The sequence below is a fragment of the Caenorhabditis elegans genome, chromosome I, assembly GCF_000002985.6.
Source record: "Caenorhabditis elegans chromosome I".
NCBI classification, from domain to species: domain Eukaryota; kingdom Metazoa; phylum Nematoda; class Chromadorea; order Rhabditida; family Rhabditidae; genus Caenorhabditis; species Caenorhabditis elegans.
The window spans coordinates 5,507,035-5,534,940 of record NC_003279.8 but is presented as its reverse complement, the minus strand read 5'-3'; the positions used below and the strand labels follow the sequence as shown (position 1 = coordinate 5,534,940).

General features: G+C 35.2%; 9 protein-coding genes and 1 non-coding gene across 15 annotated transcripts; 6 read left to right on the top strand and 4 right to left on the bottom strand.

Annotated features, from left to right (window-relative positions):
- The first annotated feature begins 291 nt into the window (after positions 1–291).
- pup-3 (PAP-associated domain-containing protein) lies at positions 292–4,325 on the top strand. The gene is made up of 8 exons (NM_059220.5): positions 292–419; positions 1,229–1,425; positions 1,717–1,816; positions 1,864–2,048; positions 2,419–2,527; positions 2,682–2,810; positions 2,863–3,055; positions 3,643–4,325. The coding sequence occupies exons 2-8, from the start codon at positions 1,231–1,233 to the stop codon at positions 4,178–4,180; spliced, it is 1,449 nt and encodes a 482-aa protein (NP_491621.1). The 5' UTR covers positions 292–419; positions 1,229–1,230; the 3' UTR covers positions 4,181–4,325.
- Positions 4,326–5,177: 852 nt separating this feature from the next.
- Positions 5,178–14,552, bottom strand: cpd-1 (Peptidase M14 domain-containing protein). The gene is made up of 21 exons (NM_059218.8): positions 14,440–14,552; positions 13,785–13,864; positions 13,660–13,735; positions 13,452–13,610; positions 13,328–13,405; positions 13,193–13,282; positions 13,048–13,142; positions 12,873–13,005; positions 9,019–9,098; positions 8,799–8,969; positions 8,315–8,618; positions 8,152–8,216; positions 7,993–8,104; positions 7,542–7,838; positions 7,385–7,491; positions 7,216–7,336; positions 7,041–7,163; positions 6,507–6,807; positions 6,086–6,378; positions 5,560–5,716; positions 5,178–5,513 (listed from the first exon to the last, which is right to left on the bottom strand). Exons 1-21 carry the CDS (start codon positions 14,548–14,550, stop codon positions 5,422–5,424), a joined length of 3,045 nt encoding a protein of 1,014 aa, NP_491619.2. The 5' UTR covers positions 14,551–14,552; the 3' UTR covers positions 5,178–5,421.
- On the top strand, positions 9,601–12,549 carry F59A3.8 (Tyrosine-protein kinase). The gene is made up of 9 exons (NM_059219.5): positions 9,601–9,818; positions 10,239–10,423; positions 10,601–10,976; positions 11,070–11,221; positions 11,272–11,599; positions 11,814–11,980; positions 12,027–12,245; positions 12,305–12,418; positions 12,465–12,549. The coding sequence occupies exons 1-9, from the start codon at positions 9,668–9,670 to the stop codon at positions 12,504–12,506; spliced, it is 1,734 nt and encodes a 577-aa protein (NP_491620.2). The 5' UTR covers positions 9,601–9,667; the 3' UTR covers positions 12,507–12,549.
- A 1,490-nt stretch (positions 14,553–16,042) lies between the features above and the next one.
- On the top strand, positions 16,043–16,131 carry F59A3.14. Its single transcript, NR_050129.1, has one exon. It is a non-coding gene; the product is annotated as an Unclassified non-coding RNA F59A3.14 (non-coding RNA).
- A 242-nt stretch (positions 16,132–16,373) lies between these two features.
- F59A3.7 (uncharacterized protein) lies at positions 16,374–17,594 on the top strand. Its single transcript, NM_059217.3, has 7 exons — positions 16,374–16,458; positions 16,539–16,606; positions 16,651–16,690; positions 16,734–16,811; positions 16,859–16,934; positions 16,978–17,071; positions 17,446–17,594. Exons 1-7 carry the CDS (start codon positions 16,378–16,380, stop codon positions 17,570–17,572), a joined length of 564 nt encoding a protein of 187 aa, NP_491618.2. The 5' UTR covers positions 16,374–16,377; the 3' UTR covers positions 17,573–17,594.
- On the bottom strand, positions 17,561–18,871 carry F59A3.13 (G_PROTEIN_RECEP_F1_2 domain-containing protein). Its single transcript, NM_001262992.2, has 7 exons — positions 18,762–18,871; positions 18,645–18,715; positions 18,209–18,254; positions 18,089–18,166; positions 17,917–17,998; positions 17,786–17,867; positions 17,561–17,739 (listed from the first exon to the last, which is right to left on the bottom strand). The coding sequence occupies exons 1-7, from the start codon at positions 18,837–18,839 to the stop codon at positions 17,604–17,606; spliced, it is 573 nt and encodes a 190-aa protein (NP_001249921.1). The 5' UTR covers positions 18,840–18,871; the 3' UTR covers positions 17,561–17,603.
- Positions 18,872–18,915: 44 nt separating this feature from the next.
- On the bottom strand, positions 18,916–20,290 carry F59A3.12 (MIF4G domain-containing protein). Its single transcript, NM_001262991.2, has 7 exons — positions 20,229–20,290; positions 20,037–20,181; positions 19,842–19,993; positions 19,687–19,795; positions 19,405–19,637; positions 19,294–19,357; positions 18,916–19,251 (listed from the first exon to the last, which is right to left on the bottom strand). The coding sequence occupies exons 1-7, from the start codon at positions 20,270–20,272 to the stop codon at positions 19,114–19,116; spliced, it is 885 nt and encodes a 294-aa protein (NP_001249920.1). The 5' UTR covers positions 20,273–20,290; the 3' UTR covers positions 18,916–19,113.
- Positions 20,291–20,384: 94 nt separating this feature from the next.
- On the bottom strand, positions 20,385–22,893 carry F59A3.2 (SPK domain-containing protein). The gene is made up of 7 exons (NM_001262990.3): positions 22,836–22,893; positions 22,090–22,744; positions 21,697–22,038; positions 21,414–21,652; positions 21,133–21,365; positions 20,927–21,076; positions 20,385–20,880 (listed from the first exon to the last, which is right to left on the bottom strand). Exons 1-7 carry the CDS (start codon positions 22,876–22,878, stop codon positions 20,479–20,481), a joined length of 2,064 nt encoding a protein of 687 aa, NP_001249919.1. The 5' UTR covers positions 22,879–22,893; the 3' UTR covers positions 20,385–20,478.
- Positions 22,894–23,251: 358 nt separating this feature from the next.
- rpa-4 lies at positions 23,252–25,474 on the top strand (the record flags this gene model as incomplete). Of its 6 annotated transcripts, NR_132558.1 has the most annotated exons (12): positions 23,272–23,340; positions 23,390–23,512; positions 23,563–23,682; positions 23,730–23,820; positions 23,866–23,960; positions 24,003–24,107; positions 24,159–24,248; positions 24,299–24,698; positions 24,744–24,838; positions 24,881–24,985; positions 25,037–25,126; positions 25,177–25,365. NR_132558.1 is itself a non-coding variant. In NM_001444103.1 (11 exons), 8 exons carry the CDS (start codon positions 23,272–23,274, stop codon positions 24,485–24,487), a joined length of 882 nt encoding a protein of 293 aa, NP_001431048.1. The 6 variants fall into 6 exon arrangements, 5 of the variants coding, with proteins under 5 accessions (NP_001431048.1, NP_001367475.1, NP_001300421.1 ...); NM_001444103.1 differs by having other exon boundaries at positions 23,252–23,340; positions 24,744–24,985; positions 25,177–25,474; NM_001380262.1 differs by lacking the exons at positions 23,272–23,340; positions 23,390–23,512; positions 23,563–23,682; ... (2 more) ...; positions 25,037–25,126; positions 25,177–25,365 and having other exon boundaries at positions 23,787–23,820; positions 24,299–24,487.
- Positions 25,475–25,763: 289 nt separating this feature from the next.
- zipt-11 (Zinc transporter ZIP11) lies at positions 25,764–27,825 on the top strand. The gene is made up of 6 exons (NM_059213.5): positions 25,764–25,892; positions 25,939–26,113; positions 26,161–26,274; positions 26,855–27,005; positions 27,053–27,211; positions 27,257–27,825. The coding sequence occupies exons 1-6, from the start codon at positions 25,772–25,774 to the stop codon at positions 27,500–27,502; spliced, it is 966 nt and encodes a 321-aa protein (NP_491614.1). The 5' UTR covers positions 25,764–25,771; the 3' UTR covers positions 27,503–27,825.
- Positions 27,826–27,906: the final 81 nt, after the last annotated feature.

Below are 27,906 nucleotides of genomic sequence, written 5' to 3'. Positions count from 1 at the left end.
TCAAGTCTACTATCAAACATGTTTTCCACAGAAAAAGAATATACTGAACAATGAAACATATTTTTACTTTTTAAGAAGTGTTTTTGAAACTTGATGCTTCTGTTCCATCTATAGCGGAAATTCTAAAGTTGCTACTGCGATTTGGAGTGCCTCCGTCGGAGCATGTCGGAGCACGTATCTTTGTGCCCGCGAAGGTTTTCAGGATGACATGACCTTTGATGTCACAAAAAACTTTTTTCTGCGTACCTCTAGGAGAGTTGGGACCCTTTTAATAATTTCAGTTTTTATAGTGTCCAATATTGTCACGTGGCATCATAGGTCGTACTTTCTCAACTGATTAGAAATACTCATCAATGATATCATTATCAGTTCACTGAATTGAAAAGTAGCCGCATCACTTTTTGTTCCAAAAAAATTCTGTAAGTTGTTTTTGACTTGTTGCACTCTATTTCTATTAGGCGTCAAGTTAGAGGTAGGAATCCGTCCAACCTCTGCCTGCTGCGTACGTGCCTATACCTACGAACCTACCTATCCGGCGTCCGATTTGGAAAATGGGAAATTCGGGATTGTTTTTTCATATTGCCGGCATTCTCAGAGTTCGGTGAATTATTATGAAATTAAAAAAAAAAACAAAATAAATATAATTAGTGATCAAGTTCGTAGAATGTCGATCCACGTAAAAAACCTACCCATCGATACATTTTCTAATGTAACAAAAACAGCCGCGGGAAGTCTGGCGCCTATTTATATTTACGTACCCGCCTGCTTGCCTACATGTGTACCTTCATGATTGTCGACCTGCTCTCATACCTACCTGCAAGCCTACATACCTATGCATACATAAATCTTTTTCTCAAGAAATGTTCAAAAACATTCTGTGATGACCCGTCCTTATGCTATAAACTGTAAAAATTTCCGTGCTGTGTCATCCTCCTTATTCTTGCCAAGTACACTATTTTGTGTTCAACTGACCCTTGGACATCCCACAAGGGCAATTCTGTATTGGTAAGGAGGAGGAGCACACTGCCTCCCATCTCCAGTTACTCGTAAAACCGATATTTGTATGAAGAGACGATGAATAGAGCGTCTTACGTACACAACCTTGTCATTGCTCTACTTTTTTCATCATTTTTGTTTATCCATTCAATCTGTAAATGTTTTGCATAATTTTCTGATTTAAAAACATCTCCGATTATTCTTCTACATTCTCCATCTTTATTTGTTTCAGAAATGGCTCCAAGAACATATGCATCAGTACTTACCACACCCAGAGGTCCAGCCCCCCTTGCACTATATTGTCCTGAAGCTCCAGAATGCCCAAAACTTGAAGCCATTTCAAATTTGAGCTTTCAACAGATCACGCAGCAGGCTGGAACTTCCAATGATCAGGGATTCGAATTTGAAAATACATACGTTGAGCACAGAGTAAGTTTGAAACTCAGTAGTTTAAGAAAACAGTTACTCAACATTTGGGCGAAACTTTCTACCAAACTTTAGCAACTTTCAAATTTTATTCGTTTACAACCTCGTGCCAAAATTGCAAAACTCTTGCCAAACTGGCAATTTTGTTTAAAAGCGTATCTACCAACTTCCTTTTAGCCAACTTGGCAACTCGTCTGAGCACAGCTTTTGATAAATTGTCATGCTAGAAGTTTGCCCCCAAATGTATGATTCTTGATAAATTGAATTTTATAGTTAAAACAATTACATTTTCAGATAAATCAAGAAATCGAATCCTTCGTCGACACACATCATCAAGAACCTCTTCGAAAGGCAGCAGCTCAATTCAGAGCGGTCATGAAACAAGAATATCCAGGTACAGAGTACATTTTATAAAAGCTTAATACCAAAAGTCATTTTGAGATTCGACATGCTTCATCACTGGATCATATCCTGCCGGAGTTGACATCTTCTCCTCTGATATTGATTTTACCGTCAAGGTTCCAACTTTGGAAGGTGCAAATCCATTTTTGAAATTGATGCAGTTGAGAAAAGAACTCAGCTGTTACTACACAATCTTCTCGAAGGCTTATGTGCAAAAAGGAAACGTACGTTTTTTTCTGAAATATTTGAAAATACAAAACTGCCTGCCGACTTTTTAAAATGAGCTCTTAACAAGTTAATAGAAACAAAACATAATAATAAATGTAAACTACAAAGGCATGCAGATATGTCTGCTTAACATTTCTCCCGCACAAAAGTGTAGATACATCGATATTGGGGATTTTTTTAAGGGCAAAATTGAGAAAAATTTTCAAACTAGAAGATTTCCAATTAAAACCAACCCAGTTCTAACCGGTTTTCAGCCGTACTAATTTCAGCGGAAAATATTATCCCGATAAACTTGTATTATAAATAATTTAAAAAAGCGAGTTTCAAAATTTAAATTTATTTTTTAAAAACTGGACCAATTTTCAGATTCCGGTTCTTCAACTGATGCATGCGGAAACAAAAGTATCAATTGATGTTACAATCGACAATGATACCTCAAAACGGAACACTCAGCTTTTGGCATTTTATAGTCAATGTAAGTTAACTCTCTTAAAACTTTATGCAAGATGTTTCTTGAAATATATAAGTTTTTTCACCTCGTGGCTTAACTTTAATAGCTCACAAATCTGTTCTAATTGGTTTTATCAAAAGGAAAAAAAATCAGTTTTTTAATAGTTGATTATTTTCAGTAGACACAAGGTTTCCACTATTGTGCAAAGCGATGAAAGCATGGGCGGCAAGTTGTGGAGTCGAAGGAGCCAGCAGAGGACGGCTCAACAGTTTTTCCCTCTGTTTGATGCTCATCCATTATCTTCAGAGTATGCACAATTTACTACAAAACATACAAACTTTAAATTATGGTTTTTCCAGCGGTTCAAGTTCTTCTAAACATTCAAGAAATATTTCCCGAGTTGAATGGTGATATAGTCGTGGAGGATGACAACTATATGAAAAGAGACTTGAAAATTGAAATTCTGGAAAAAGGAGCATTCGATTTCAATCAGAACACAAGCAGTCTAGCTGTGCTTTTCATTGGATTCATGAAGTATTACTCAGAGTTCAAGTGAGTTTTGTTTATTCTTATATTTCTTTGATTTTTGTAATCATCATTTACTATATATACAGTAGAGTTTCCTTCCGTCCAATGTAGGCAGGTTTTCATTTTCAAAAAAATCAAATTAATTTCAAAATTTCAATGTTATTTTCAAGGGGTATTTGAAATTTATTCCAACCAGTTGGATGCGCCGGAGGCGCGGTCAGCATCTGGTCTAATATAATTACTTACCTGTTTAAGATAACTGAAAATCATAACAAACAACTCCCAAAAATTGTTTAGATTTTACAAATTTTCAATCAATTATTTTGCAAATTGCCACTTTTTTCTGACAAACTAGAGCATTTTTGCAACCCCTGAAATGTTTAACTGAAAAATAAAAATACATAACTAGTTACATGTAAAAAATATTACAATATAAAACTAGTACAAAATTTTTCGATTGATTATGTTAGATGAGTAAGCACCACTTCTTCACTGTAAAATTAGTTACATATAATTCATTTTAAAAAAAATCAGAAAATTATCGTTTTTTTTTCGCCATACTGAAAGAGAATATGAGAATGTTATGTAATAACTCATGTTTTACATTTCAGTTTCAAATGGAATTGGATCTCGATTAAACATGGAAACGTGTTGAAAAAGAAATGGTCAAAGACAAGAGTTCCAAAAAATGGAATGCCAAAGGATTGCCGTTTTATTGTCGTCGCGGATCCATTGTTGGAAATTCCGAGAAACTGTGCTGGAACCGTCCGTCAGCAGAACTACATGGAAAGAATTCAACTCGAGTTTAGAGAGGAGTACGAGCGAATTCTGAAGAGAAAGACAATTTTCAATCTTTACCAATGCAATTGGAGTAGAAAATTGAGAAAAGAGGGAATGGAACGAGATCTTCAAATTATGATTCTTCAAGATGAGCTTCGCAAATTAAGAATTGCTAATTTGCCGACTGAAGAAGAAGTTCCATGGGGTACAGTCGTTGATTTCACAAGTCCTCGAACCTTTTCACCTACAAATCAACACCCAAAGGTCTTCTGGTGTTCAGAACAAACGACTGAAAATCAAAGAAGAGATAATTTATGGCCTGAGCTACTTCGTACAAATCCATATGCGATATTTGAAAATTTGATTTGACTTTATTAATAATTGAGTTGTTATATAGGGTTTTGCAAGTAGAAATAGTTATAATCAAACATTTTTAGGTCGGTAAGTGACAATCGATCACTTTTAATTCAACTTGTAGAACTCTATGTGAATTTAATAAAATATATTAATAATATCCGTTTCGTTTCACATCAAAACTGTCTTTGAAAAACGCGAAAACAATTTTCCTGGCAAACTGAACTATAATAATATGTAAAGCTAGTAATAGTTTAAATTGTTAAAGAAAAAACTGTTTTTATTACGAAATTAACACAACATAGTCTTTATTTTTTTAGGCGTGCGTACCTAATAATTTTTCACTACATGCATACCGGGGCTCCGACTAAAAAATAATTATGAACCAAAAAACAAAACCGAAATAATCAAAAAAGTTCGTTTATGGATTTATTTAAAAAGCTAAGTTTTTTTTAGCTCAAATGTAAGTTCTACGGAATGAGAAACTTTCAAAAACTTTTAAATTTTAAAAATTAAAAAAAAGCGAATTTTTGGTGAACGGCCAGAGTCACTAATTTTGGTACACTTTTTACACTTTTTTTACACTTTAAAATACACTTTTTAAAAACTTTTTAACTTTTAAAAAAATACATACGCAACTACATTTTAGGAAAAAAACTTATAAAACTTATAAAAACCGAAATTTTGCTTTAAAAAAATTGACAAAATACCAAAGTCGTTTAAGGTAAATACGAAAAGTTACGTATCGACAGAGTACCGAAATTCGGGAAATATTTTTATTTGAATCCAACTTTGCCCCTGAATCCGAATATCTATTTGAAAAAATTCTAAAAATTTCCCTGATTTTACATTTGAGCTTGAAATCGCGAATTTCATTTGCGTTAATTTGCGTTAATTTGGATTTTGAGTAAGTTCTAAAAAAAATCCCTTAAATCCAACAGAAGATTACTACTCAACTGTTGATTTTTGAGGGGTTTTCTCCAAAAAACATTATGAGAAAAAGCTTGTATTTCTGTGGAAGAGTTGTATTTTTATTGGAAAGCACATCAAAAAGAGTGACATTAAGAAGTTAAATATAACCAGTTCATCAAGAAAAATCACAAGATTTAAAATTCAAATTGAAATCTCTAAAAAAAATAATTAAATACCCATCGGAATCTACAGGAACATAAATTAAGAATCACTAAAATCAGTAAAGACCCGTTTTTTGAAAGAGTTGCCAGCCATTCAGTCAGATATTTGAATCTTAAATGATTTCATAATTTCTGCAAATCGAACACTTCATCCTCATCTTCATCATCCGATTTATACAATGGAATTCTTTCGAATCCTCCTTTCGATCCCATTCCTGGAAATAAATGGAATAAAATCAGCTAAAAATAATTTCAGCATACCATTAAAGAAACCTCGCCGATTCAGGACGGACGTTACTCTTTGACGACACATAAATGTGCAGCAGATAATCATTAAAATTGATGCAATTGTGATTATAACCATATTTGATGATTGTACTCCAACAAATTTTTCAACAGTTGGAGTTCGATCTGATATCTGAAAAAAAAAACAATAATTTTCAGCGAGATAAGGACATAGAATTGTTCCAAAAACTGCTGTTTAAAAACTTTTGATGATAAACATATGGAAAGCTTTTTAAAAAATTTATTTTCTTGGAAAAAGGAAAAAAATCTAACACAGAATAAAGCAATGTTAACCACCGCCCATATATTGGTTTCTTCGTTTTCAAGAAATTTTTCAAATCTTTTTTTTTCCTTTTCGAGTAGCACACACAAAAACGAAAGGTTTAACATTATTTTAATAGAAAAATCTAAAACAGTATGCGGCTTACATCTTTATACATTTTTTAGCAATCCATTAAACACCCTTAAAATCATTGTAAAATCACTCCGATCAAAAACTAACCACAACTGCAAATTGTGCATGCATTTGCCCACCAGGCGTTCTAACTTTAACCAAATGTTCTCCATTTGGTAAAGGAACAAACCGTCTTCCACCCAAAAGTGGTAAACGTTTATGCATATGATCCACTGATACACTCATTCCATCAGTTCCACCAATTATTCGAACACCACGACTTCTTTCAATTAATGCTGTTTTTATTGCTCTCTGATTTTCAGAATACAGATGTCCACTGGCCATATTTTCATAGCAACATCCAATTTGAACAAGAAGCGCGTCCAAGTTATCAGTTGCATCTGGAATATTGAAATTAGATGAATTACTTAAAATGTTCTGCAACTGTGATGAAAAAATAAATGTGATGTTGCAAGCTTTTCCAGGAAATTTGAAACAATATTGTTATCTAATTGGTAATAAAACTAACGATCAACTCCAGATTTATCCATTCTTGACGCATTATCATTCCATGAAAAAGCTCGAATCGCTTCTTTTTCATTTGGAAATCCTTTTGCACAACCCTCTTGATCAGTTGCTTTCATCAGATCATGATTTGTTCGATAAGTTTCAGCAATCACTTTTCCGATTCCAAGTGTATCATTAATATATCGAACCTTCATTCCACCAGTTGCCAATATTATCACAAAATCTAATTGAGGAACCGCGGCAATTGCATCATCGAAAAGTAGTTTGAACGGGGAAATTGTGTCATAGTCGTGACAGTTTAACTGGAAATTTGTACGATAATATATTTTTTAGAACCGGAGAATCTCCTAGTTTTACAGATTACATGTTAGACAAGTGCAGTCTATGGCTTTTGAAAGCATGTTTAGTTAGAATGAGTAGTACTGTAGCTAAATATTCAGGCTTACCTGCTTGCCTAGCTTGCCTGTATACCAATTATTAAGCACATTTTTATAGGACAGGCTGCCATTTTGTAACTATGAGGAATACTTCATACCTGAGTATGCGGGATTTCCGGCATGAATACCAATGTGGATTCGTCCAAAATATCTGAAAACTCCGACTTGGTGTCAGGATTACAATAGGTCGACATCATTTCATAGGCCATCGCTTCGGTTCTCTGAAAAAATTTGGTTTACTAGTTGAAAGGAAACTTCGTTTTTCGAGAAAACCTTTTCTACTGCAGCAATCAGTGTGTATGGTGGTTTTCCGGATCCCATCAAATAGAATTTGCTCGGTCCACGTGTAACTTCTTGAACACATTCTTTGCGTTCAAGTTCCGCAACTGCAGCGCTGTAAAAATACACGTTGTAAAGCCTTCCTTTCTGGTTATTCAGTTACCTGGTGACATGAATCATTTGATCAGGCGTAAAGTGATCTCCTGGATGAGCAGATGGCACCACAGAAAACTCACTCACACTGTCCTTTATCAACTCGTTTTTGATCATCTGAAACGCTTCACTTCTCATATTAAATATTTTTTTAAAAAATTGCTCACATCAGCAATTGTTCCAATCGTAGCTGCCTTCTTCTCAACATTCGTATCATCGCAACCAATTGATATTCCCAATTCAAAAGCTTTCTTCAATTGAAGATCATCAACTCTCATTGCTGTCTTTGATTCCAATAATGTCCGTTCACATTGGATTGAATTGCCCAGAGCTTTTAGAAGAGATTCATCCATTTTCGCTTTGTCGAATAGTTTTGGCTCATTTTCAGACACACTGAATGTTGCTGTTTCAACGATTCCCTTACTGATTATCAATACTGCTGCCGGGTCGAAGTCAGTGAGTCGCTGAAAAATATAACAATTCATAGAAATCCTTTAAAAATTATCTGAAAGCGCAGAACTTGACTGTATAAGCACATATCAATTTTAACTTTTTTAAAAAGTTGTTTAAAAAGCTTGTTAAAAGTAATCCACACATGGGAAAAAGAAAAAAACTAACTCCTTTCAATTCACCAGTCATATTTGGAATGAGCATCAATGATACGTCCTTATCGATTACAAAATCTCCTGTACAAGTGAGACGAGCCAGTTCGTCGACAGCTTTTCCTCCGCTAATATTGATGAAACATTACAAGATTTTCAATCAAAGAAAACTCACATATCATCAAATGAGAGTACTGCAATCAAATTCTTTCCTCTTCCACGAATATACATTTCTGATTTCTGAAAAAATTGTTTCCATTTGGAATAATACACTTTATCTTTAAAAATATGTATGTGAATTCCAATTCCATATTAGCAGAAATATCTCATTAACTGACCGTTTCATTATCGCCACAAGCCAGCAAAGTAATATCATGCCGAGCAGCTCGTGCTCCTGGAACAATCGTGACTGTAAACGTGTCAGATTCGAGTCCACGTGCTGATACAGTAATTTGATGATCGCCAGGTGGCAAAAGTCTCCAGTATTCTCCAGCTTCAGTTGATATAATATCTTTTCCAGTATCAACAGATATTGTGGCGTTGGCAACTGTATTATTATTTCTGTCAGTGACAAGACCAGTTACTCCACTTAATCCCATCTCCAGAAATGAGAGTAAAGAGAATTGGTGTTCTTCCCATAATCTGAAATGGAAAATATACACTAACAATCATAGTTTTGAGTTTTTGATGTAAAGATACGCCAAAAAGTTGATAACTCTGATTTACAGTCTAGGATTACTGTCGAATTACTGTTCGCAGAAAAACCTGGATATTTTGTGGAAAAATTAAACACTCTACGGTAAGAATTCCTGAAAACCTCACTTTGGCATCATATCATCAGTTGGAAACTTGAAGCAACCCATCTCTATAGTAATTTCCAAACAATTCGTGTGCTCGTATTGCCAGTCCTGCATTCCCCCCGCCAAATGATACCATCCGGCTCCATTTGTGATTCCATTTATAAAATTGTCACCATCAGCTGATAATCCACATCTTAAACATGAATTTTATAGTTTTTGACAAAAATCTTGGGCTCTATAACCTTCTTCCAGTTTTCCACATTTTGGTATGAGCCCTGGCGTATCGATAGCTGAGCTCTACGAAAAGCTTGTCATCCGCACTCTAAAAATTTTTCGATTGAATTGTTCTCATAAATCACAAGAGCAGTATGCGCCCTCACAAGACCATTTCTCGTAATTTAACGTTTTCTTTCATATACTAAAAACAGAAAGATAAGAGCTTGGTCAAGTTAAAATAATAAAAACAGAGCGGATCCCTTATCTCAGTAAGCTACTGTAAAGAGAAATTTTTTTTTTCCAGATCATTAGGGCATGTTTGATATTGTTTTACAAATTAAGAAGAAAACTGCAAAAGAAAATCGGAAAAGTCGATAAAGAATAACAAATTCCACTTTTGAAAAAAGTTTGACTAGGTTCCCTGTTTGAATTTCCTCCAAACTGAGACTTGATTCAAAAGTGGGCACGACTACTCAATTTAGAGAAAATTCAAACACAGTATTGAAAAATCAGTGTTATTTTAATCAAATTTACCGTGAACTCGAATCACCACGCGATAATTATACAATTATCTTTTCAACTCTGTGCAAATTCACCAAAAACCAATTATTTCTAATTAAAAAGTTCTACGTGTCTGGCTTGAGATAATCATTCTTCAAAAATCTATTCAAGCAAATGGCTAGAAAGGGAACGACTCCATGGCACGAGAGCCGCGAGATGCACACACAAGATGACGCCGATTCTTCGTTGAAGGAGCAGGAGAAGACGACGAATAAGAAGGAACAGACCACTGCGCCACCGGAAAAGAAGTTACCGACTATTCCAGGTATACTAAATTTTCTTTTTTAAATCATCAGGAAACACCCAGACTAACCCTACACCTCAACGGCTCTGAAAAAGTAGGATGTAAAATTAAGATGAGAACGGAGGCCCCACCTGTTGGGTGAAACTGTCAAAAACAGATACACGGAACTGGAATATATTTAAACGTGTGACAACATTGCAATTATTCACGTGAATATTAAGAATACCATTACGTGTTAGAAATGTAAACTGCTTGAGGGAGTTGCATGAACATCTTTTCGTATATGGAAAAGCAGAACGAATTGCACATAAGGGCGCTGAGTGGGCAATTTAATATGCCCGTCACCCCTCGGTTGAATATAATTACCTCTTCTAGAGGCTGTGATATTTTGAAAGCTTATATCAAATTTAGTACCAAAACAAAACAAAGTATATCATGCAGGAAAACTCCCGAAACGATCTGTGGAGCCGCCAGAGGAGTCGCGAGATCAAAAACCGGCTGGAAACAAGCCCAATCTGAAGAAGTCTCCATCTAACCCAAGAATTCCGCCAGGAGGAAGCCATCCTCGAAAGAAACCAAAAGTGCCGAATCGAGACCCAAGTGGGAAACATGTGAATAGCGACAAGGCAAGTCAAATTCTTATTTTCAAAGTTTTTCCTACGTAATTGAAAGAGTTGCAAGATATTTGCCATGTGATGGCCGTGTTTAGCTAGTAAAATATGAAATCTGGAACAACTAACTAGCAACTGAAAAACTAGATTGTTTTATCCCCAAATCAATTTAAATTGTTGTTTTTTTTTCAGAAGAAACCTTCCGCTGAAGCTCACGACAAAGAGTCATTGTCATCCCCTCCACAAACTGACGCAGGAAAGGAAACAACCAAAGAATCTGCATCGACATATGGGGCGTCTTGGAAAAGTAGCAAACCAACGCTGAAAGCTGATCTGAAAGCTATGGAAGATTACATCACAAAAATGCCGAATTTCCATGGATACATATGTCGAGAAGATGCTGCACAGATTCTGAAGCATCCTGGTGACTGGTTGGTTCGATTGTCGGTTCCACCATCAAATGATCAAGACAAGAAGAACAAAGCGCAGAACTTGGCAAAAAGTGTTGAGAGGACGAAGGGTCACAAGAGTACAATGCAGAAAGTCTTTGTGATCTCAGTTCTTTGCAGTGAGTTTTGATGTCAACAGTCAAGATATGGGCGAAGCCAATCTAGATTTGTTTTGAGTTTTAAAAATCTTGTATTTTTTGCTATAATTTCAGAAGGAAAAGCTCTGTCTCCAGCAAAGTCCAATAATCGAAACTTGGTTATCAAGACAAACAATGGAAAGTTTTCAATTGACTCTGTCCATTGGCTTGTGAAACTTAAAGACCTTTTCTCCCACTATCAAGGAACTTCAGCAGTTCATAAAAATGTAAGTTGGCATGACGTGAACTATCATTTGAATCAATGTACAATACACAGGGAGAATTCCAACTCTTGAACCCAATCAGCCTCTCAAAATGGGAGTTTCAACATGAGGACACGGAACTTTTGGCGAAAAAACTTGGAGAAGGTGCATTTGGAGAAGTTCGAGTCGGTCGGTTAACCACGAAAGATCCGAAGAAAAAGTTGGTGGAGGTGGCTGTGAAGATGCTTAAAAGTTCAGCGGATTCAGTGACACGTGATCAAGTTGAAGAATTGCTTCACGAGACGAGAATCATGCGGAAATTGGATCATCCGAATGTTTTGAGATCTTATGGAGTTGCAGTTTTACGCGAACCATTGTATTTGATGATTGAGTTGTGTTCGAGTGAGTTAGTACCTGCTATGGGTTCGGAGTACTTGAAACTGTCCAAAATTCATGAATCTCGCAAAAGGGATATGAGATCTTTTTAAATCGCAATATTTGAGAATCTTTTTAACCTAGCATAATTCCAGCCATCTAAATATTTTTGCATTTTGGCCACTTTCGAGTATTTTATAATCCCCATGCACACTTTCGGAATTCAAAAATACAATTTCAGACGGAGCTCTACGTGAATATCTCAAAGAAAATCACAAAACGATCACTCTTGCCGACAAGATTAACTTCGTACTAGGTTCAGCTCGTGGTGTTGCATATCTTCATTCTCAACGGATTCTACATCGAGATTTGGCAGTTCGCAATATTCTTCTCACTGAAGATAAAACTGTATGACATCGCGGTTAAAATTTGACTTTATCAAATTATTTTTCAGCCAAAAGTGTCCGATTTTGGTTTGGCTGAATTAACGGATAGATATGAAATGAAAGAGCATTGCAAGATTCCTGTGAGATACTTGGCACCGGAGACTCTAGAACTCTTCATCTTCACTCCAAAAACTGATGTTTTCTCATTTGGATGTGTGATCTGGGAGATCTACGAGAACGGACAACAGCCTCACGATGGGAAAAATGCACAGACTATTCGAGCTCAGGTACTTGAGCATAAGCTCCTTCTTAAACCCGGAAAAAAAACAAAAAAGTTGTACTTTAGGTCAAGAAACGAGAGTTCCTGAAACTGTCGAGTTCGGCACCGGAAGCACTTCGACGACTAGTGGCTGAGAAGGTTTTTGTAGCGGATCCGGAAAACCGATGCTCGATGACTTCGGTAAACATTTAAAATTCAAGTAATAGCAATAAAAAATGAATTTCAGATAGTGCAGTGCGTGGAAACTGCGGAGAAGACTGTGAAGTAGCTTATTTTCGATTCGGTTTATAAATGAATGTGTTGTCTTGATAGAGGTTGAGAAGAACAAGCAAAGATCAGGGATGGGACAAAAAAATAATATTTGAATTGAAATTTTTACCACATATAGGTAATAATTAAGGGTTCATTTAAAGGCTACCATTTTTGAAAAATTCTGGTTCAAGGGATCCTTACAACATTTTTGGTTTTTTGAACCAAAAAAATCCCAATTATGTCGCAGAAAAATTTCGAAAATTTTTTTTTTTTTTTGGGTTTTTGAAAAAATCCTGGTTAAGACCGGACACCTCGACCGGGCATAGATAGGTTACAGTACTCACACAATCAGACATCATCCTTCAAACGAATCAAAACTCACAGCAGTATAAATACCATCTTGGCCAGTTACTGAATCATCATATGGATAGTTTGCAACTAAACTTCCGCCGTGTAAATTGGTACTTAATACAAACGGATATGCTTGAAGCCATTTCATCACAGCTATATTTTCCCTGAAAAGATGTACGGAGTTGAAAACTTCAGTGTAAACTTACTTTTCCGGTTCAGAACCACCTGATGTTTCTCGATGACTTTCGAATTTCGTTGGGAAATTTCGATTTAAATCCACATCGTTCGCGTTAGCACGACCCTGAAAATACAATAGAATAAACCGACAAAAACTCAACAAAAATAGAATACCATCGCAGAAATTCTGTCTCCTGGAAATCCTTTTTCATATCCATCTGGATTCATTGATGGCATTAAATGAATTCGCGCATTGTTCACCAGCTGAAACAAAAAGAAGTTATGTAAATAATAGATTGTAGGATTTACATCAGTAAGATACTTGTTTTTTCCATAGTTAAGACAAAGAATTTCAGCAAGATACAACACGGCTTCACGACCAACAACCTAAAATTAAACTTTTAAAAACTACTAAAGTTGAACAATCTAGTACCTCATTTCCATGCATATTTCCAACAATTTTCAACTCGGGCTCCATGAGCTTGTGTTCTTTTGGTTTATCAGAAATTATCAAAACCCAAAGCTCCCTTCCTTCGACTGATTTTCCCGCAGAATATAGATGTGTAATGTTTGGGTAGTTGAGGCGAGTCGCCTGAAAATTTCGAGAAGTAGGTCATCAAAAATCTCTAATAATAACTAACCTTAAGCCATGCCGTCATTTCGTTATAATTATGGTTTTTTAGCTTTGTCGAGTTCACATTAATGAAGTCTCCGATTCTAAAAAATTTATAGAATTTCAGAAAAAAATAAAATATTTATAACTCACTTTGCTTTCATAGTATCCCATGTTGGAAAGAATGTAGTGTTACGCTTATCATTTCCAAAGTAGCGAGTGAGAGCATCTTGCTGTAACAAAAAATATTAAAGATGGAGACAGAGAGGAGATTGTCAAAATATATGTGAAATAGGTATAATATATACTTTACATCTAAATAAATCAGTTCAAAAATTTTGGGTTCATCAGAACTTTCTGTCAGAGTTGTGACAATTTGTCAAATTTAAGTTTCAGAATTGTTGAAAAATTTCGCTTAGTGTAATTGCTTCAACTCAGGTTTATAGTTTTAATAACTGAATATCATAGAAAACTTTTTCAAAAAGTTTAATTTTTTAAAACTTACAGTCAAAAAGTTACAATTGCTCAGTACCATAATTTGAAAGTCCACCAAATTGATTGTATTTTCTACGGATTTTATATTTTACATCCTGATAATTGTATATTCAAATTTTGTAGGGGTTCGAAAATAAGTGCTCAAGAGTGCTTCAACTTTCTCAAAAAGTTTATATGTTTCGAAAGTTTGGCACTTTCCCAAAACTTTGACAGGAATTTTTTTAATCTAAAGAATTTCAAAGTTAATTTATTTAGATATTTCAAATTTCAATCTCCCTTTTTTATGTAGTCAAATTCGATATTTAAACAATACCTCTGCCATTTCATTTTCCCTATCTGAAGCAAAAATGTCGGCTTTCCATGACAAATCCTGTTGTGCCAAGGTGGAAATTACCAAGAGAAAGAGACCAGAAAATGGTCCCATATCTGAAAATTGGACTTTAAAAAGTTCAGTGAAAGAAAAAATAAAATATTTTGGAAAAGAAGACGAACATTTTGATTGAAAAGCGTGGGAAACATGAAGAGAAATTTCGAATTGTGTGGACAGCTGGAGAGATTCATTTTAATCATTTTTTTTTGTACTGGAACTTCCAATTAGAAAAAAAGTAATTAAATGAATTTGTGATACAGTTTTGGCTATATTATCCATAAAAAATAAACATTAACTCTCTAAACTCTCAAACTCTCAAAACCCAGAAGAAAACTATAAAAGTGTAAAAAAGTAATCTCAAAGAACAATATTATTAATTTTGACATCTCAAAAAAAAAACTTGAATGGTTGCAACCACGGTTGCAAATTTGTTTCAATATTGGAAGTCGTTCAGTTTTACAATTTCTAAAATCAAAACTTTAAAGCATGAAATAATTAATTTTCAATAGATCAAACTTTCATAATGAACAATTTTTAAATTTCTTTTTAAATTTTTGTGAAGTCCGCCCGAATGAACTTTTCTTTTCCAATTTTCCTTCTCTTTCATCCCCTACTATTCAAACAGTTCAGAGTAAGAGAACAAACTTTGAAAGAGACACAGACGTGAATCAAATAAGGGAACAGGTAAGAAATATTACAGGAGTAAGAGAGTGTGCTATAGAGAAAAAGTTGCCAAATAAAACGTATTAAAGAATCAAAGCTGTCAATTCACATTATCCGATAACATAGACATTAAATTTCAACTGAAAAAAACACAGAAAATATGAATACGGGAGAAAAAATGAGAAAATCATGAGGTGTATGCTTATGGACGCTGCTTTTGACGGCAGCATTATGTAAACATTTTGGAAAAATTTGGAAAAAAAGGAACGCTGGTATATGATTTCTGATAATTCCCTTATTGAAAGCACCTCTATAAAAAATGGGGTTTGAGTTAGAGTTAAGAGCTTTAGAAAAATAAAAAGTGAGACAAGGGATTTCAAAATTATTGAAATGCATAAAATGACGTCATAAGTATCACATGTTGTGCTGTCATACAATTTTTAAGAACAATGTGAAGCAATTAAATTGAGCAAACTCGGTGATTATTTTTATTAAAAACGCTGTATTTTGGAACATTTTTGCAAATTCAGTTTGAATTTTAGATATACGATTTAAAAAAGAACTAGCGAAAATTTCTCAAAATCTCGTAGATTTTTGCCAAGAACAGTAAGATCCTCTTTTCCTCAAGTTGTACACGAGCTTAGTAAATCAACACATGGCCGTGCAAAAGGTTGAAAGGACAAGTGGTCGAATTTCAAAAAGTTTAAATTAAAGAAAAAGAAATTCAAGTTCCTAATATCTGAAATTCAACAAAAAACCGAAAATTTTCCAACTCCTTTGACCAAGTGTAGCCACTGATCGATTGTCCTCGTATTTTCCGCGCAGTTTCCGTAGATATCATGTAAAACGAAGAGGAATTGACAGTTCGCCGATCCGATGGAAAAGATATGCATGGTAAATATGCGGGAACTAGGCGGGAATTCAAAGAGACGCAGACATTAAAAAGTCAATGCATTTCTGGGTTAGTAGACATATAGGGAGGAATGAGAGATACTCGGGATTCACCACAAATGGAAAAATGCTGTCAAATGATCTTTGAGAGATCTGTTTTAATTATGATGTGGTGATGATGATGGAAAGCTAGCTTAATTTTTGAATTTTTTGCGACACTCCATGTTTAAAATAAATACTTGTTAATTTAATGTAATAGTTCGTAAAGATATAGTTCCGTAAAACCAAATTCTCCTAAACTAAAAATAAAAATCATTTCTAACACTAATGTCAAACAAGCGACGTGTTCCAGCTGGCGGAGATGCTTTTGAGACTCATGACACTATTTTTAGAGTTGTTTCAGCAAAAGTAGGTGAATTTTCAGTAAGACAAAAATTTAGAATGACAAAATAGTTTGGCAGATTGGAATTGTCAATAATTATTTTCAGAATATCCTATTGATTTACATTTTATGGAATATGATTCTAGCATCTTTATTTCTGGTCTTGAAGTTATGGTAAGAATTTTGAATTAACCATTTTTGATACATATTTTTTTCAGCATTGAATCATCGATCAGTATATTATTTTCTCTTCCTTTTGTAAGTCAAGATTTGAATTTTTAAATTTAGTTTCAAATTATAGGTTTCCACTTGTTTCATTTTCATATTCTCGCTCAGAATGAAATCCAAACAAATTTTTGGAGTTTTAGCAGTTTATACGGTAAATTCAATAGTTTTTTTTTCTGTCAAACATTGTTTTAATTTCAGATAATTTCGCTTTTGAACACAATTTTCAAAATGAGTGTTGGATTAAGTGATGGTGATTGGTGGGAGAGATGTTTTGGTTGGTTAAGTTTTTGAATAAAATAATTATAGAACAATTTTAGTGGGTTCTGTGGAGACCTTTCATTCGATTATCACAATATTGCATTCAATTTTCCAATTTTTCATCTCAATTATATTAATTCGAATGAGTTTTTGGTATGTGATTGTATTAACCCATATTTGTCACTTTGAGCTACAAAAATCCAAAGTTGTCGATACATCAAGTGTATACCTACCTACTTACCTACCTTCCTACAAGCCTGCCTCATGCTTAACAACTTACCTAAAGACATGCCAACGTGACTTTTCAAATTGAGTAACTCTCTGCCTACATGTCTACCTACTTATCGAATGCCCTGCCTCCTCCTTTATTGCCTCCCTACCTACCTTATTTTTGCCTACAAGCCGTCTTGTGTCCGCCTATCGATGTACTTAGTTTCCTTCTGCTTTTCTGCCTAACTGTGCGTTGCCTTCTAATGCCTACGTCTAGTCTGCCTTCTTTCAGATTCTATAGAAGTTATGTTTTATAGGGAAATGGATGCAAGTTGCTGCTGTTGTCACTGTTGTGTCCTGTGTTGCTGGTGTTGCCCGTATTTTAAAAATGATGAAAACGAGGAAAGAAGTCATGTTTCAAAGTGTTCCAGCTTTTCTGAATAAACAAGAACTTTATAATCTCAAAAAGTTATTTTCAATCAATTTTCTCAGATTCCTCGTCGATTGCTTCACTTTCTGAGCAAGTTGTACATTTATAAATTCCCACTTCTTGGATGCATTCATAGATTTTTAATTTTTCTAAATCATGATCATCTGCCAATCCATTACACCTGAAAGTTGATTCTTGGTAAGTTCAGATATCTCGAAACTTCTTACCAACTCAAACGCATTACAACAACTGTAAAGATGGCACTGAATCCAACACGAATTATGGAAAATAAAACGAGAATCACATTATCTGAAATTGAAGTTTTAATCCCATTTGAAATATTAATCGTGGTGTATACCAAAATAGAATGGAGTACTAACTTCTAGAACCAATAAGACCCTTGTGAATAGTATATAACATTCAATGCAAGTATCGACACCCTGCAAAATTTCAAATAATATTTTATGGTGTCAATCGTGGCAGGACCGACGGTTGGAATTGCATACGCCTTTAAACAAACAAAACCTCACAATACAGACGGAAATAATTGTGAAAACTGTTCTCGACTGACACCACAGAGATGATAAAAGTAGAAGAACGCAGAAAAGCTGAAATGTTCAAAAGATTCGATTAACTTATTGTTTTATTACATTCAATATCCCACTCGATGTGTCTGTCCTATTATTGTTGATTACACTGAAAAGACAATCAATATATTTTATTTTATTTTGGTGGTCAAAAAGATACTTTATTGTCATATCCGAAAAAGATAAAACTCGGCCACGCTAAGACATTAATCGAAATTAAATTTCCTACAAAACTGGCTCTTTTGTAGATCTTTTTGAGACTGTCAGAGAAATATATATTGAATAAATGCAAATAAAGAACAACTAAACCAATAATTCACTTTACGACTAGTTTCACAACCTTTTAATTTTTTCCACAGATCGACTTTTGCTACATGGCCGCGGAGAAAAAAATCCGTGGCTTAATTTTACTATTCCATTTTTGCGGCCATGTAATAAAAATCGACCAGTGGGAAAAGCTGAAATTAAACAGCGAAGTATTGAATTTGCGAATGTTTACCTGAGGATGAGAAACAATAAATTCGAGATTCCTAGAGCCAGTTGAACGACAATAAAATAAATGAGCCAATACTGAATATGTTTAGTTAATAAATTTAATTTAAAAATTGGAGCCTACTTTTGCTTTGAGACCAAACACACGAACTGACACATTTGATAAATCTAATCCCGCATTTTTTCGATTAGTCTTTTGCATTCTTCAGGTTTATGTGTTTCACATTATTAAAATGTTTTTTAAATGAAAATCATATGCGTTTTTCTCACGTCGATTTAATAAAACAGTTCATTATGGCACGCTTTTAACACTTATGGAAAAGAGATCTCATAGTGATCATTTTGAGACCAGAGAACAGGACACAAGTAGAATGGGATAGGAAATAGAATGGTGCAGATATAGATTATAAATACAACATCTGATATGTAAGAAGGAACACTAGTAGAACACACGAAACAAATACATAAAATGAAAGTTAGGCTCTTTGAATAGTTTTCTGAGTTCCAAAGCTGAGTTGAGGTCTCTGTTGACTGATTGGGTCATTGTTGTTGTTTTTTTGGAGCTGGGTCAGTTTGGAGTCTTGATTCGAACTTGCCGGGATCTCATCTCGCAACTGGAAATAATTTGGAATATGGGCAATTTTTTATAAAGTTACCTGTACGCCACGCATCATGTACCACTCCGTCTCTACTTTCGGTCCATTGCGAACAACAAGAATTCTGAAAAGGGAAACGTATGAATTTAGAATCGAATATCGATTTCTAACCTCCAAGTGTCAGCAGCCAGTCGAGTATAAAAGTAAACCAATCGAGAAGCGAGCATTTCATAGCACAACTTCTCCTTCCGACCAAGAATATATTCGCCGATTGAGTCATTGAAAAGAAGGAAAGCAACACGAAAGACATATTTGAAGCAATTCTTTGATAAAAGTGATCCTTCTTCCAAGAAGCTTGTTTCCGTAACGTGGCAGTGATAAATGTCGCGAAGAATCATGGAGGACTGAAAAATAAATTTTAATTAAGACAAATAAAAAGATTCTAAAAACTACCATTCCAGCAATCAAATCATCTCGAGCACTATCTCCGTTACCAAGAATCTTGATCAGAATGTCTCGAACACTTTGCCATCCATGGTTTTCACTTGTACGGCGGAAAATTCTGAAAGTTAGTTTGAAAATATTGTGCTACTTTTTCAGAAGCCTACAAAATTTGGCATTTTCGGATTTTCCAAGCGATATATTGTACAGTCTCTCTGATGGATTCGTAAATTTTCAAATCGGAATGGGCGATTTTCTGAACTAGACGATCACCGAAGATAGTTATCATCAATTTTTGGGCATCCTTACTTCCATTGGACTGAAATTTCATATTCTTTCCAAAATATCTGAGCATTTCTTACAATTTCATAGAGGGATGAGGCGAAAAGTCGAAGACAAAGCACGTTTTTGACACCTCCAACACCATACAAGTCGTACATTTTGTCAAAACAATGGTTATTAGATGAATTTCCAGTGGGAACCGATTCCCATCCGTTTTGTAGATCTCTGAATAATTAAAAACGTACTTTTGTTGTTCTTTTGAAAAATCAAACTTTAGGAATAGATCGTCTTGATCCTCTGATGTAACTTGACTCATTTTCTCTTTCTGCAAAACCTGAGAAAAATTAGGGTTTTTTCAATAAGATTACAATATTTTCAATGAATGATCGAGTCAATCCATTTTTCAAACTCAGATTGATACCTTCGTAAAACAAAAAATTTATGAACGCTAGAACTGATATTAACAGACAATTTAACAACAAACAAAGAAAATAACAAAACAAATTCAATAACAAGGTTATGTCATGAAAGTTTATCCAAGCGATTTTTCACTTTTTCCAGTTCAGACTTCAGATCTTGATTCCATTCCAACGTTAGCTTATAAGCATTGACCCATTTCTTCGGTAAATCCCCATCCTCATCATCCAGTTGATTAAGCATTGATCCACTGACAACTGACGGTGTTCGGAGTGCTCGGGCACTTAGAAGTTCTTCTTCTGTCACTTCTGCCGTTAACGTTGGATTTGAGAAGTTGGCTTTCGAGTGATTGTTGAAAATGAATGATTTTTTATCTCGATTCACGCTCTCATCGAAGGATTCCTGATTCGGTACATATGTATTCGGTAGTGACGATGGTGGAGTTGGGTAGAGGTTTGTTGGATTGAACAAGGCTTGCCCAGGTGACGAGTAAATTTGAGGAGGAGGCTGGAAATTATGGTTTTAGAATATTTTATGATACATGCAATCTTACAATTCGAGGATTAAAATCACTCGGAAGATTCTTTACAGGCGAAATTGGAACAAAAACAAGAGTTGGAGTTGGTAGTAGAGTCACGCGAGGTCTCAAAATGTGACGTTCAATTGGTGGTGTTGGGTAGCAGGACGAGTTGGCAGATGATGACTGAAAAATTAAATAATTTATACAAAAGGTTTTAAATAACAATTGGGTATGTTTACCTCACAAAAAATTGTCTGATCGAAATCATCAAAATCAGTAACTTCATCATCAAGTTGTCCGTCGAAAGAGACGGTGAACGTTTCACGATGGAAGTGAAAAGCATGTCGAATAGTGTTCAAAGAGAGACACACCACGAATCGAAGAAGTTGTAGTAGAGTGTGGGCGAGCATTGACTGATCGGATGGTGAACTGGAGAACAGAGTAGTTAGCTGAGAAAGATATGATGGTTTCACTGAAAAATTAAGGTGATTAAAATGTAAACAAAAGTATAAAATCTTACTCTTTTCACAAACATCTCCAATAATTTTCTGGCAATCAGGGAATTCTCCGAATGGGTTTCCTTTCATATTTTTAATCAGATCAATAGTAAAGTCCTTCCATTTTCCATCAAAGATTTTAAGTTTTTTTGTGTTAAGCACATTGTCAATCATTTTGACAACGAATTGCTCTATTCGATCATCGTTGAGTGTCATTTCTCTGTTGTATGAACTTTCTGACATTACGGTCTCCACTACTTGTCTGAAAAATTATTCACTTTAAGGATTATTCGAGTGAAACGATACCTCAAATCTCCACTTGTCAATCGTTTTCTCATTCTTTTCCGAACCCCAATCATCCAAGCGTCAAAAAATGTCTTAGCACCGTCTGGCATCAATTGAATGAGACCATGCTCGAATACATGCTCCAAAAGATGCTCTTTTTCTTCACATGGGATTGTGAGCCATAATGAAGCAGGCGGACGTCCACGTTCTAATGTCGACGAAGTAATTGACTTCAGCCTAGCCGATCCACCGAACCATGTCGTATCGGTGTGAATTTGAAGATTTGAGTGAACTTCAGATGTTCGAAAGGCCTGAATCTGCACACTGCCAGTGAATTTATTAACATTTGTTGAAAGGATATGTCTGAAATGAAATAATATATTTCGTGTGATCAATTTGAAGAAATAAACCTACAGAAATAAATCTAGTGAAAGATTATAACAATATTGTACGAACGCATTTCTTCCATCTTCTAATTCTTCTCTTGTCACATAAATATTCCTTTTCTGGCAGAGAGTAGACAGGCGATCTCGAATTTCCGTGCTTGAATCATATGGAATTCTAGTTACTTTTTTGAAGAAAACATTTCGAAGTGGCGCAATCATTCCGTCTTCGTATAAATCAATCGATAATCCATTTTCATTTTTTAATCGGAACACTTTTTGACACATTTTTTCCGTTATGGCCATCACATTCTCAACTCGGGGCTTATTTGAGACATCGGATCGCTGTGTGATTTTTGGAATGTCAACGTCCCTGTATTCTAATGTTCTTTCATGAACTTTCTCTAAGATTTCGCGAATAAGACAGTAGAATGGACGATTTTTGATCGAACTATTGCTAAGCCTGGTCACAATATGAATATACGGTCCACGGATAGTCAGAAGTGGCCAGATTTTTGATCTTTTGAAGAATGATTGGAAAGAAGCTACAAATACATTCTTGGAAAATCCTGCAGAATCTCGAGTTTTTTGATCGGGAGTTCGATTTTGATTGAAGCATCGTGATGAACGCTTAGATTTCTTTTTCGGCGGAGATTTCGCTTCTTCTTCTTTTTCTGGGTCAGAATCTATAATTAAATTTATATAGAAGGAACTAATTAAAGTTATGATAATTAGAAAACATGGAAAAGACTAAAAAGCTGAAATTCAAAACAATACCTGCAAAAACTTTCCTCTTGTTGAGCCGACCGATCGATTTCATATTGTGCAGACTACTCTGAAAATGTAAAATTAGTTTCATTGGTGAAAAAATGAACAAAACATTTAAAGTGAGAGCAATTTGAGTAAAATCGTGGCTTAAAAATCTTTTTCAGAGCTCTGAAAAAGATTTTTAAAGCCAATACGGTACTTCGTAGCGAAACCAGCTAGTTGCATTGACCGTATGCGCCTTTAAATAGGATACTGTAGAAACACTTTGAATTTTTGCAACGATTTTTCGGAACAATTTCGAATTTAAGTTTTAATACAGTTTTTTATGTGCCGGATAATTGTGAATTTGTTTTCTTTTTTTATTTACCCAGAGTGCCCTGGCGGCCGAAACCGAAACTTTTCTCTGCCATTTTGTATCATTTCAGCGCGACAGAAAACACGAACAATGGAGTTCGATCGAAATTTTGACACTAGCGATGGATGGTCATCGCATGATATTTCACAAGAGAGAAAGGTACAAATCGTTTGATTTTAAAGCAAAAATTAGATTTATTATTTTTCAGAATCAAAGTTTCCAATCTCTCGGTGACAAATTACCGCTTCCAGTGACTCTTGCATCTTTGAGCACAAAATTGGAAGATACAGACGATGATTCATATCAAATTGGAGAATATAGTTTTCGAACAGTACGATTTCTAACAAATAAAATTTAATATAAAATAAACTATAATTTTAGATTCACACAGTTGGCGTAATCTTGGAAAAATCGTACGAGGATGGGAAGACAACATATACACTTCATGATCCTGAAGATACTGCCAAGATATTTCACGCAGTTCAATTCGGAAATTACAACGTATGTGAAGACATAAAATCATAGTTTTGTTTAACTGACTTTTTCAGGATGGTGGCTCCAAGTTCGTCTCTCCGGGTTTAGAGGAAGACACGCGAGTCCGTCTGATGGGAAAATTGAAGAATGTCGCAGGAAATAAAAGTAATTCATTAATTAATTATATCTAAATATCGGTTTTACTTTTAGTGATTCTTATATACTACCTTCAAAAGTTGGCTGACAACAAGGAGTATGAAATTTTCAAGTTGGAGACACAAGCTTCTTATTTATTCTTCAAAAAGGTTGTTTCAATATTATTTTTTTAGAATAATCCATTTATTCAGAATTTGATCGAGCGAATGCGAACTTCTAAAGCTTATAAATGGGAAGGAATGCTGGCTCCGCCGTTGTCACGACAAAATCATAAAATTGACGCACAGGCTATTTTGGTAAATAAATAACAAACATTTATCATTTCAGCTCTTGAACATTTTTTTCAGAGCCCAGTTATCACTAGACAAGTGAAACCGACCACGAAAACACAGTCCGAATCAATTTCACCAAAAACTTCTTCGGCATTGAAAGCGAAGGTAAATAAATAATGTTTTAAATTTTCAAAAAAGAAAATACGACAATTCAGGTTGGCGCAGTTATCCGATCAGAAGCCGCCAGTAAGGGATACGGCGACGAAGAAGGCGTACCATTCGAAAGAATCTTGGCTCGCATAAAAGATATTCCAGAGTCTCGTCTTCGAGACATTCTGACAGAAATGGGAGACAGTGGAATGATTTACTCGGCCAGAGACAATGAGTTCATGTCGCTTAATTGATTCGGTCAAATATTTAGCTTTACTGATGTTATTCTGTACAAAATATACAAGTACAAAGTGCATGACGCATGCTTTTTATATTTTCATAAAATCATAGTTTTGTTTAACTGACTTTTTCAGGATGGTGGCTCCAAGTTCGTCTCTCCGGGTTTAGAGGAAGACACGCGAGTCCGTCTGATGGGAAAATTGAAGAATGTCGCAGGAAATAAAAGTAATTCATTAATTAATTATATCTAAATATCGGTTTTACTTTTAGTGATTCTTATATACTACCTTCAAAAGTTGGCTGACAACAAGGAGTATGAAATTTTCAAGTTGGAGACACAAGCTTCTTATTTATTCTTCAAAAAGGTTGTTTCAATATTATTTTTTTAGAATAATCCATTTATTCAGAATTTGATCGAGCGAATGCGAACTTCTAAAGCTTATAAATGGGAAGGAATGCTGGCTCCGCCGTTGTCACGACAAAATCATAAAATTGACGCACAGGCTATTTTGGTAAATAAATAACAAACATTTATCATTTCAGCTCTTGAACATTTTTTTCAGAGCCCAGTTATCACTAGACAAGTGAAACCGACCACGAAAACACAGTCCGAATCAATTTCACCAAAAACTTCTTCGGCATTGAAAGCGAAGGTAAATAAATAATGTTTTAAATTTTCAAAAAAGAAAATACGACAATTCAGGTTGGCGCAGTTATCCGATCAGAAGCCGCCAGTAAGGGATACGGCGACGAAGAAGGCGTACCATTCGAAAGAATCTTGGCTCGCATAAAAGATATTCCAGAGTCTCGTCTTCGAGACATTCTGACAGAAATGGGAGACAGTGGAATGATTTACTCGGCCAGAGACAATGAGTTCATGTCGCTTAATTGATTCGGTCAAATATTTAGCTTTACTGATGTTATTCTGTACAAAATATACAAGTACAAAGTGCATGACGCATGCTTTTTATATTTTCATAATAAATATGTTTTCCATCTTATTTTTCTTTCGAAAAGTCATAAATCAATCACTGAATCATTGTGTTCCAGCTCGAAATCGCTCGAGCCGATGTCTGCGTCTATAAACGTCTAGACACTCTCTAACACTAAGTGGTTGCGTACCTAGCAGTAAAATCTACGACACATTGCGTACTTTGGAAATTTGCCAACACATTTTTCATTTTTATTCTGCAAGCATTTATTTTATTATATTGTATGTTTTCTGTCATATTAAAAGATTTATTTTGCAGTATTCAGTTTCTTATAGTTTTTATGACTAAACTTTAATATTTTTCAGCATGATCCGGGGTATTAACCCAATTTATCAGGCGCTTCTTGCGGCCACATTCACATGGGGAGTCACGGCACTTGGAGCATCTCTTGTATTTATTATGCGTCATCAGAGTAAAAAGTTGTTAGGTAAAAGTTGAAATTGAAGCTGATTTTTGAAACAAAACTTCTGTAGACATTTCCCTGGGATTTGCCGCAGGAGTAATGACTGCTGCCTCATTCTGGTCCCTTCTCGCGCCAGCTATAGAAATCGCGGAAGCAGATTTTGAAAAATGGGCATTTGTACCTGTTGCTATTGGTTTCGCCGTTGGAGCAGGATTTGTTCACTTGGCTGACACACTTTTGCCATCGTAAGCTAAACTAAATGAACTAAATTACACTTTCTAAATTTTTAAAGATGTGTCGGAGATGCTGGAATGACATCACTTCTCTCTCCACCAACACGTCGATCTGAAACCGAGATGTCACTGATGCAGGCTCGCGAGGATCTTGATGTTGCAGCTCTGGCGCGGTAAGTCCTAATTCTTCTACAGACGCTCGGAATAATTTCCACTTCTAAATTTGTGTAACTGTACGTGTGGTTTTCATTCGTGTGTACCCTTTCATAGTTTTGCCATAAATTAGCCATCGTTCTACTCTAGATCAACCAGTGAATCCGGAGGAGAACTTCGACAACGACACCGGAAATCAGCCGGAAAATCAGAAAATAATAGGTGAGAAATGACGCGTCAACTTTTATTTTTGTTCTTGTTTTCCTGACTTCTCGTGGTAAGACCGGAAATCTATCCAAACTGTGTACGTTCAATTAATTAAATTAATTGTTAAACTGTCCGTTCCATTTTCTGTTTCACTTTATTAATCGCACCTTGGGGTACTTGTGCACTCTGAAAGATGCATGTCATCACGAGAAGTCTTGGAAATTTCAATAAAAATCACTTCAAACACGTCGTTTCGAATCTATTTTTCTGATTTTCTTCTTTTTTCGCTTTTTTTAAAAATATTCGGTTATACTAACACTTAACAAAGAAATCGGATCAAACTCCTCACCCTATGTTTTCTTCGAAATTTAATTATATTTTGTGACATTTCAGATCAGTAAATGAAGAACATCGAGAAAGGGATCGATCTGTTGATATGGGATCCGATAAGCGTCCTGATGTGATTCCAGAAGAAGATTACCGTCAATCATGGAGGCGGATTCTTTTGCTAATTTTAGCTGTAACCGTTCACAATATTCCTGAGGTATTTTTCAACCTTTTTAAACAATTTTTATCATATCTAATTTTCAGGGTCTCGCCGTTGGTGTCGGATTCGGATCAGCAGGAAAAACAAAACAAGCGACTTTTGAATCGGCATTCAATTTAGCTATTGGAATTGGTCTTCAGAATTTCCCAGAAGGACTTGCCGTTTCACTCCCACTTGCAGCATTCGGTCATTCTAAGCTGAAAGTGAGATATCGAATTTTGGAAATAAAACAAGTTAATCAATTTTAGGCATTCTGGTATGGTCAACTATCTGGAATGGTTGAGCCGATTGCTGCTCTATTCGGAGCTGCTGCTGTAATTTTTATGGAACCTGTGCTTCCATATGCCCTGGCGTTTGCGGCTGGAGCCATGATCTACGTGGTTGTCGATGATATTATCCCAGAAGCACAAAGAAATGGAAATGGAAAGCTGGCATCCCTTGGATGTATCATTGGATTCCTCGTGATGATGTGCATGGATGTTGGATTGGGTTAAACTCGGAAACTTGTTCACAACCCCATTACAACAATTTGCGAGTTCATAATGTTTTCTGTGAAAAACTTCATTTTTATTCCAAAATTTTACCATTTTCTGTGATAATTTCTCTTCGTATTACGCATTTTTTTACCGGATTCGAAATCTTCAATGTGCCACGCATTCCTTTCCCCTCTTCATAATAACTCTTATTAACGGTATTCTTTTGCCCCTGCATAATTCATCATTTCTGAAATTTTTAACTTATTTTGTTTTGCACCCTCTCCACCAAAATGCAATATTTTCCCAAATGTGTACATAAAACGGAATTTTGATTTTCGAAACGGATAGTTTATGTTTTTTTGGAATTCAAAGTTTAACAACTTTTGAATACTTTCAAGTGTTTTTCTTGTCATATTCCAAGT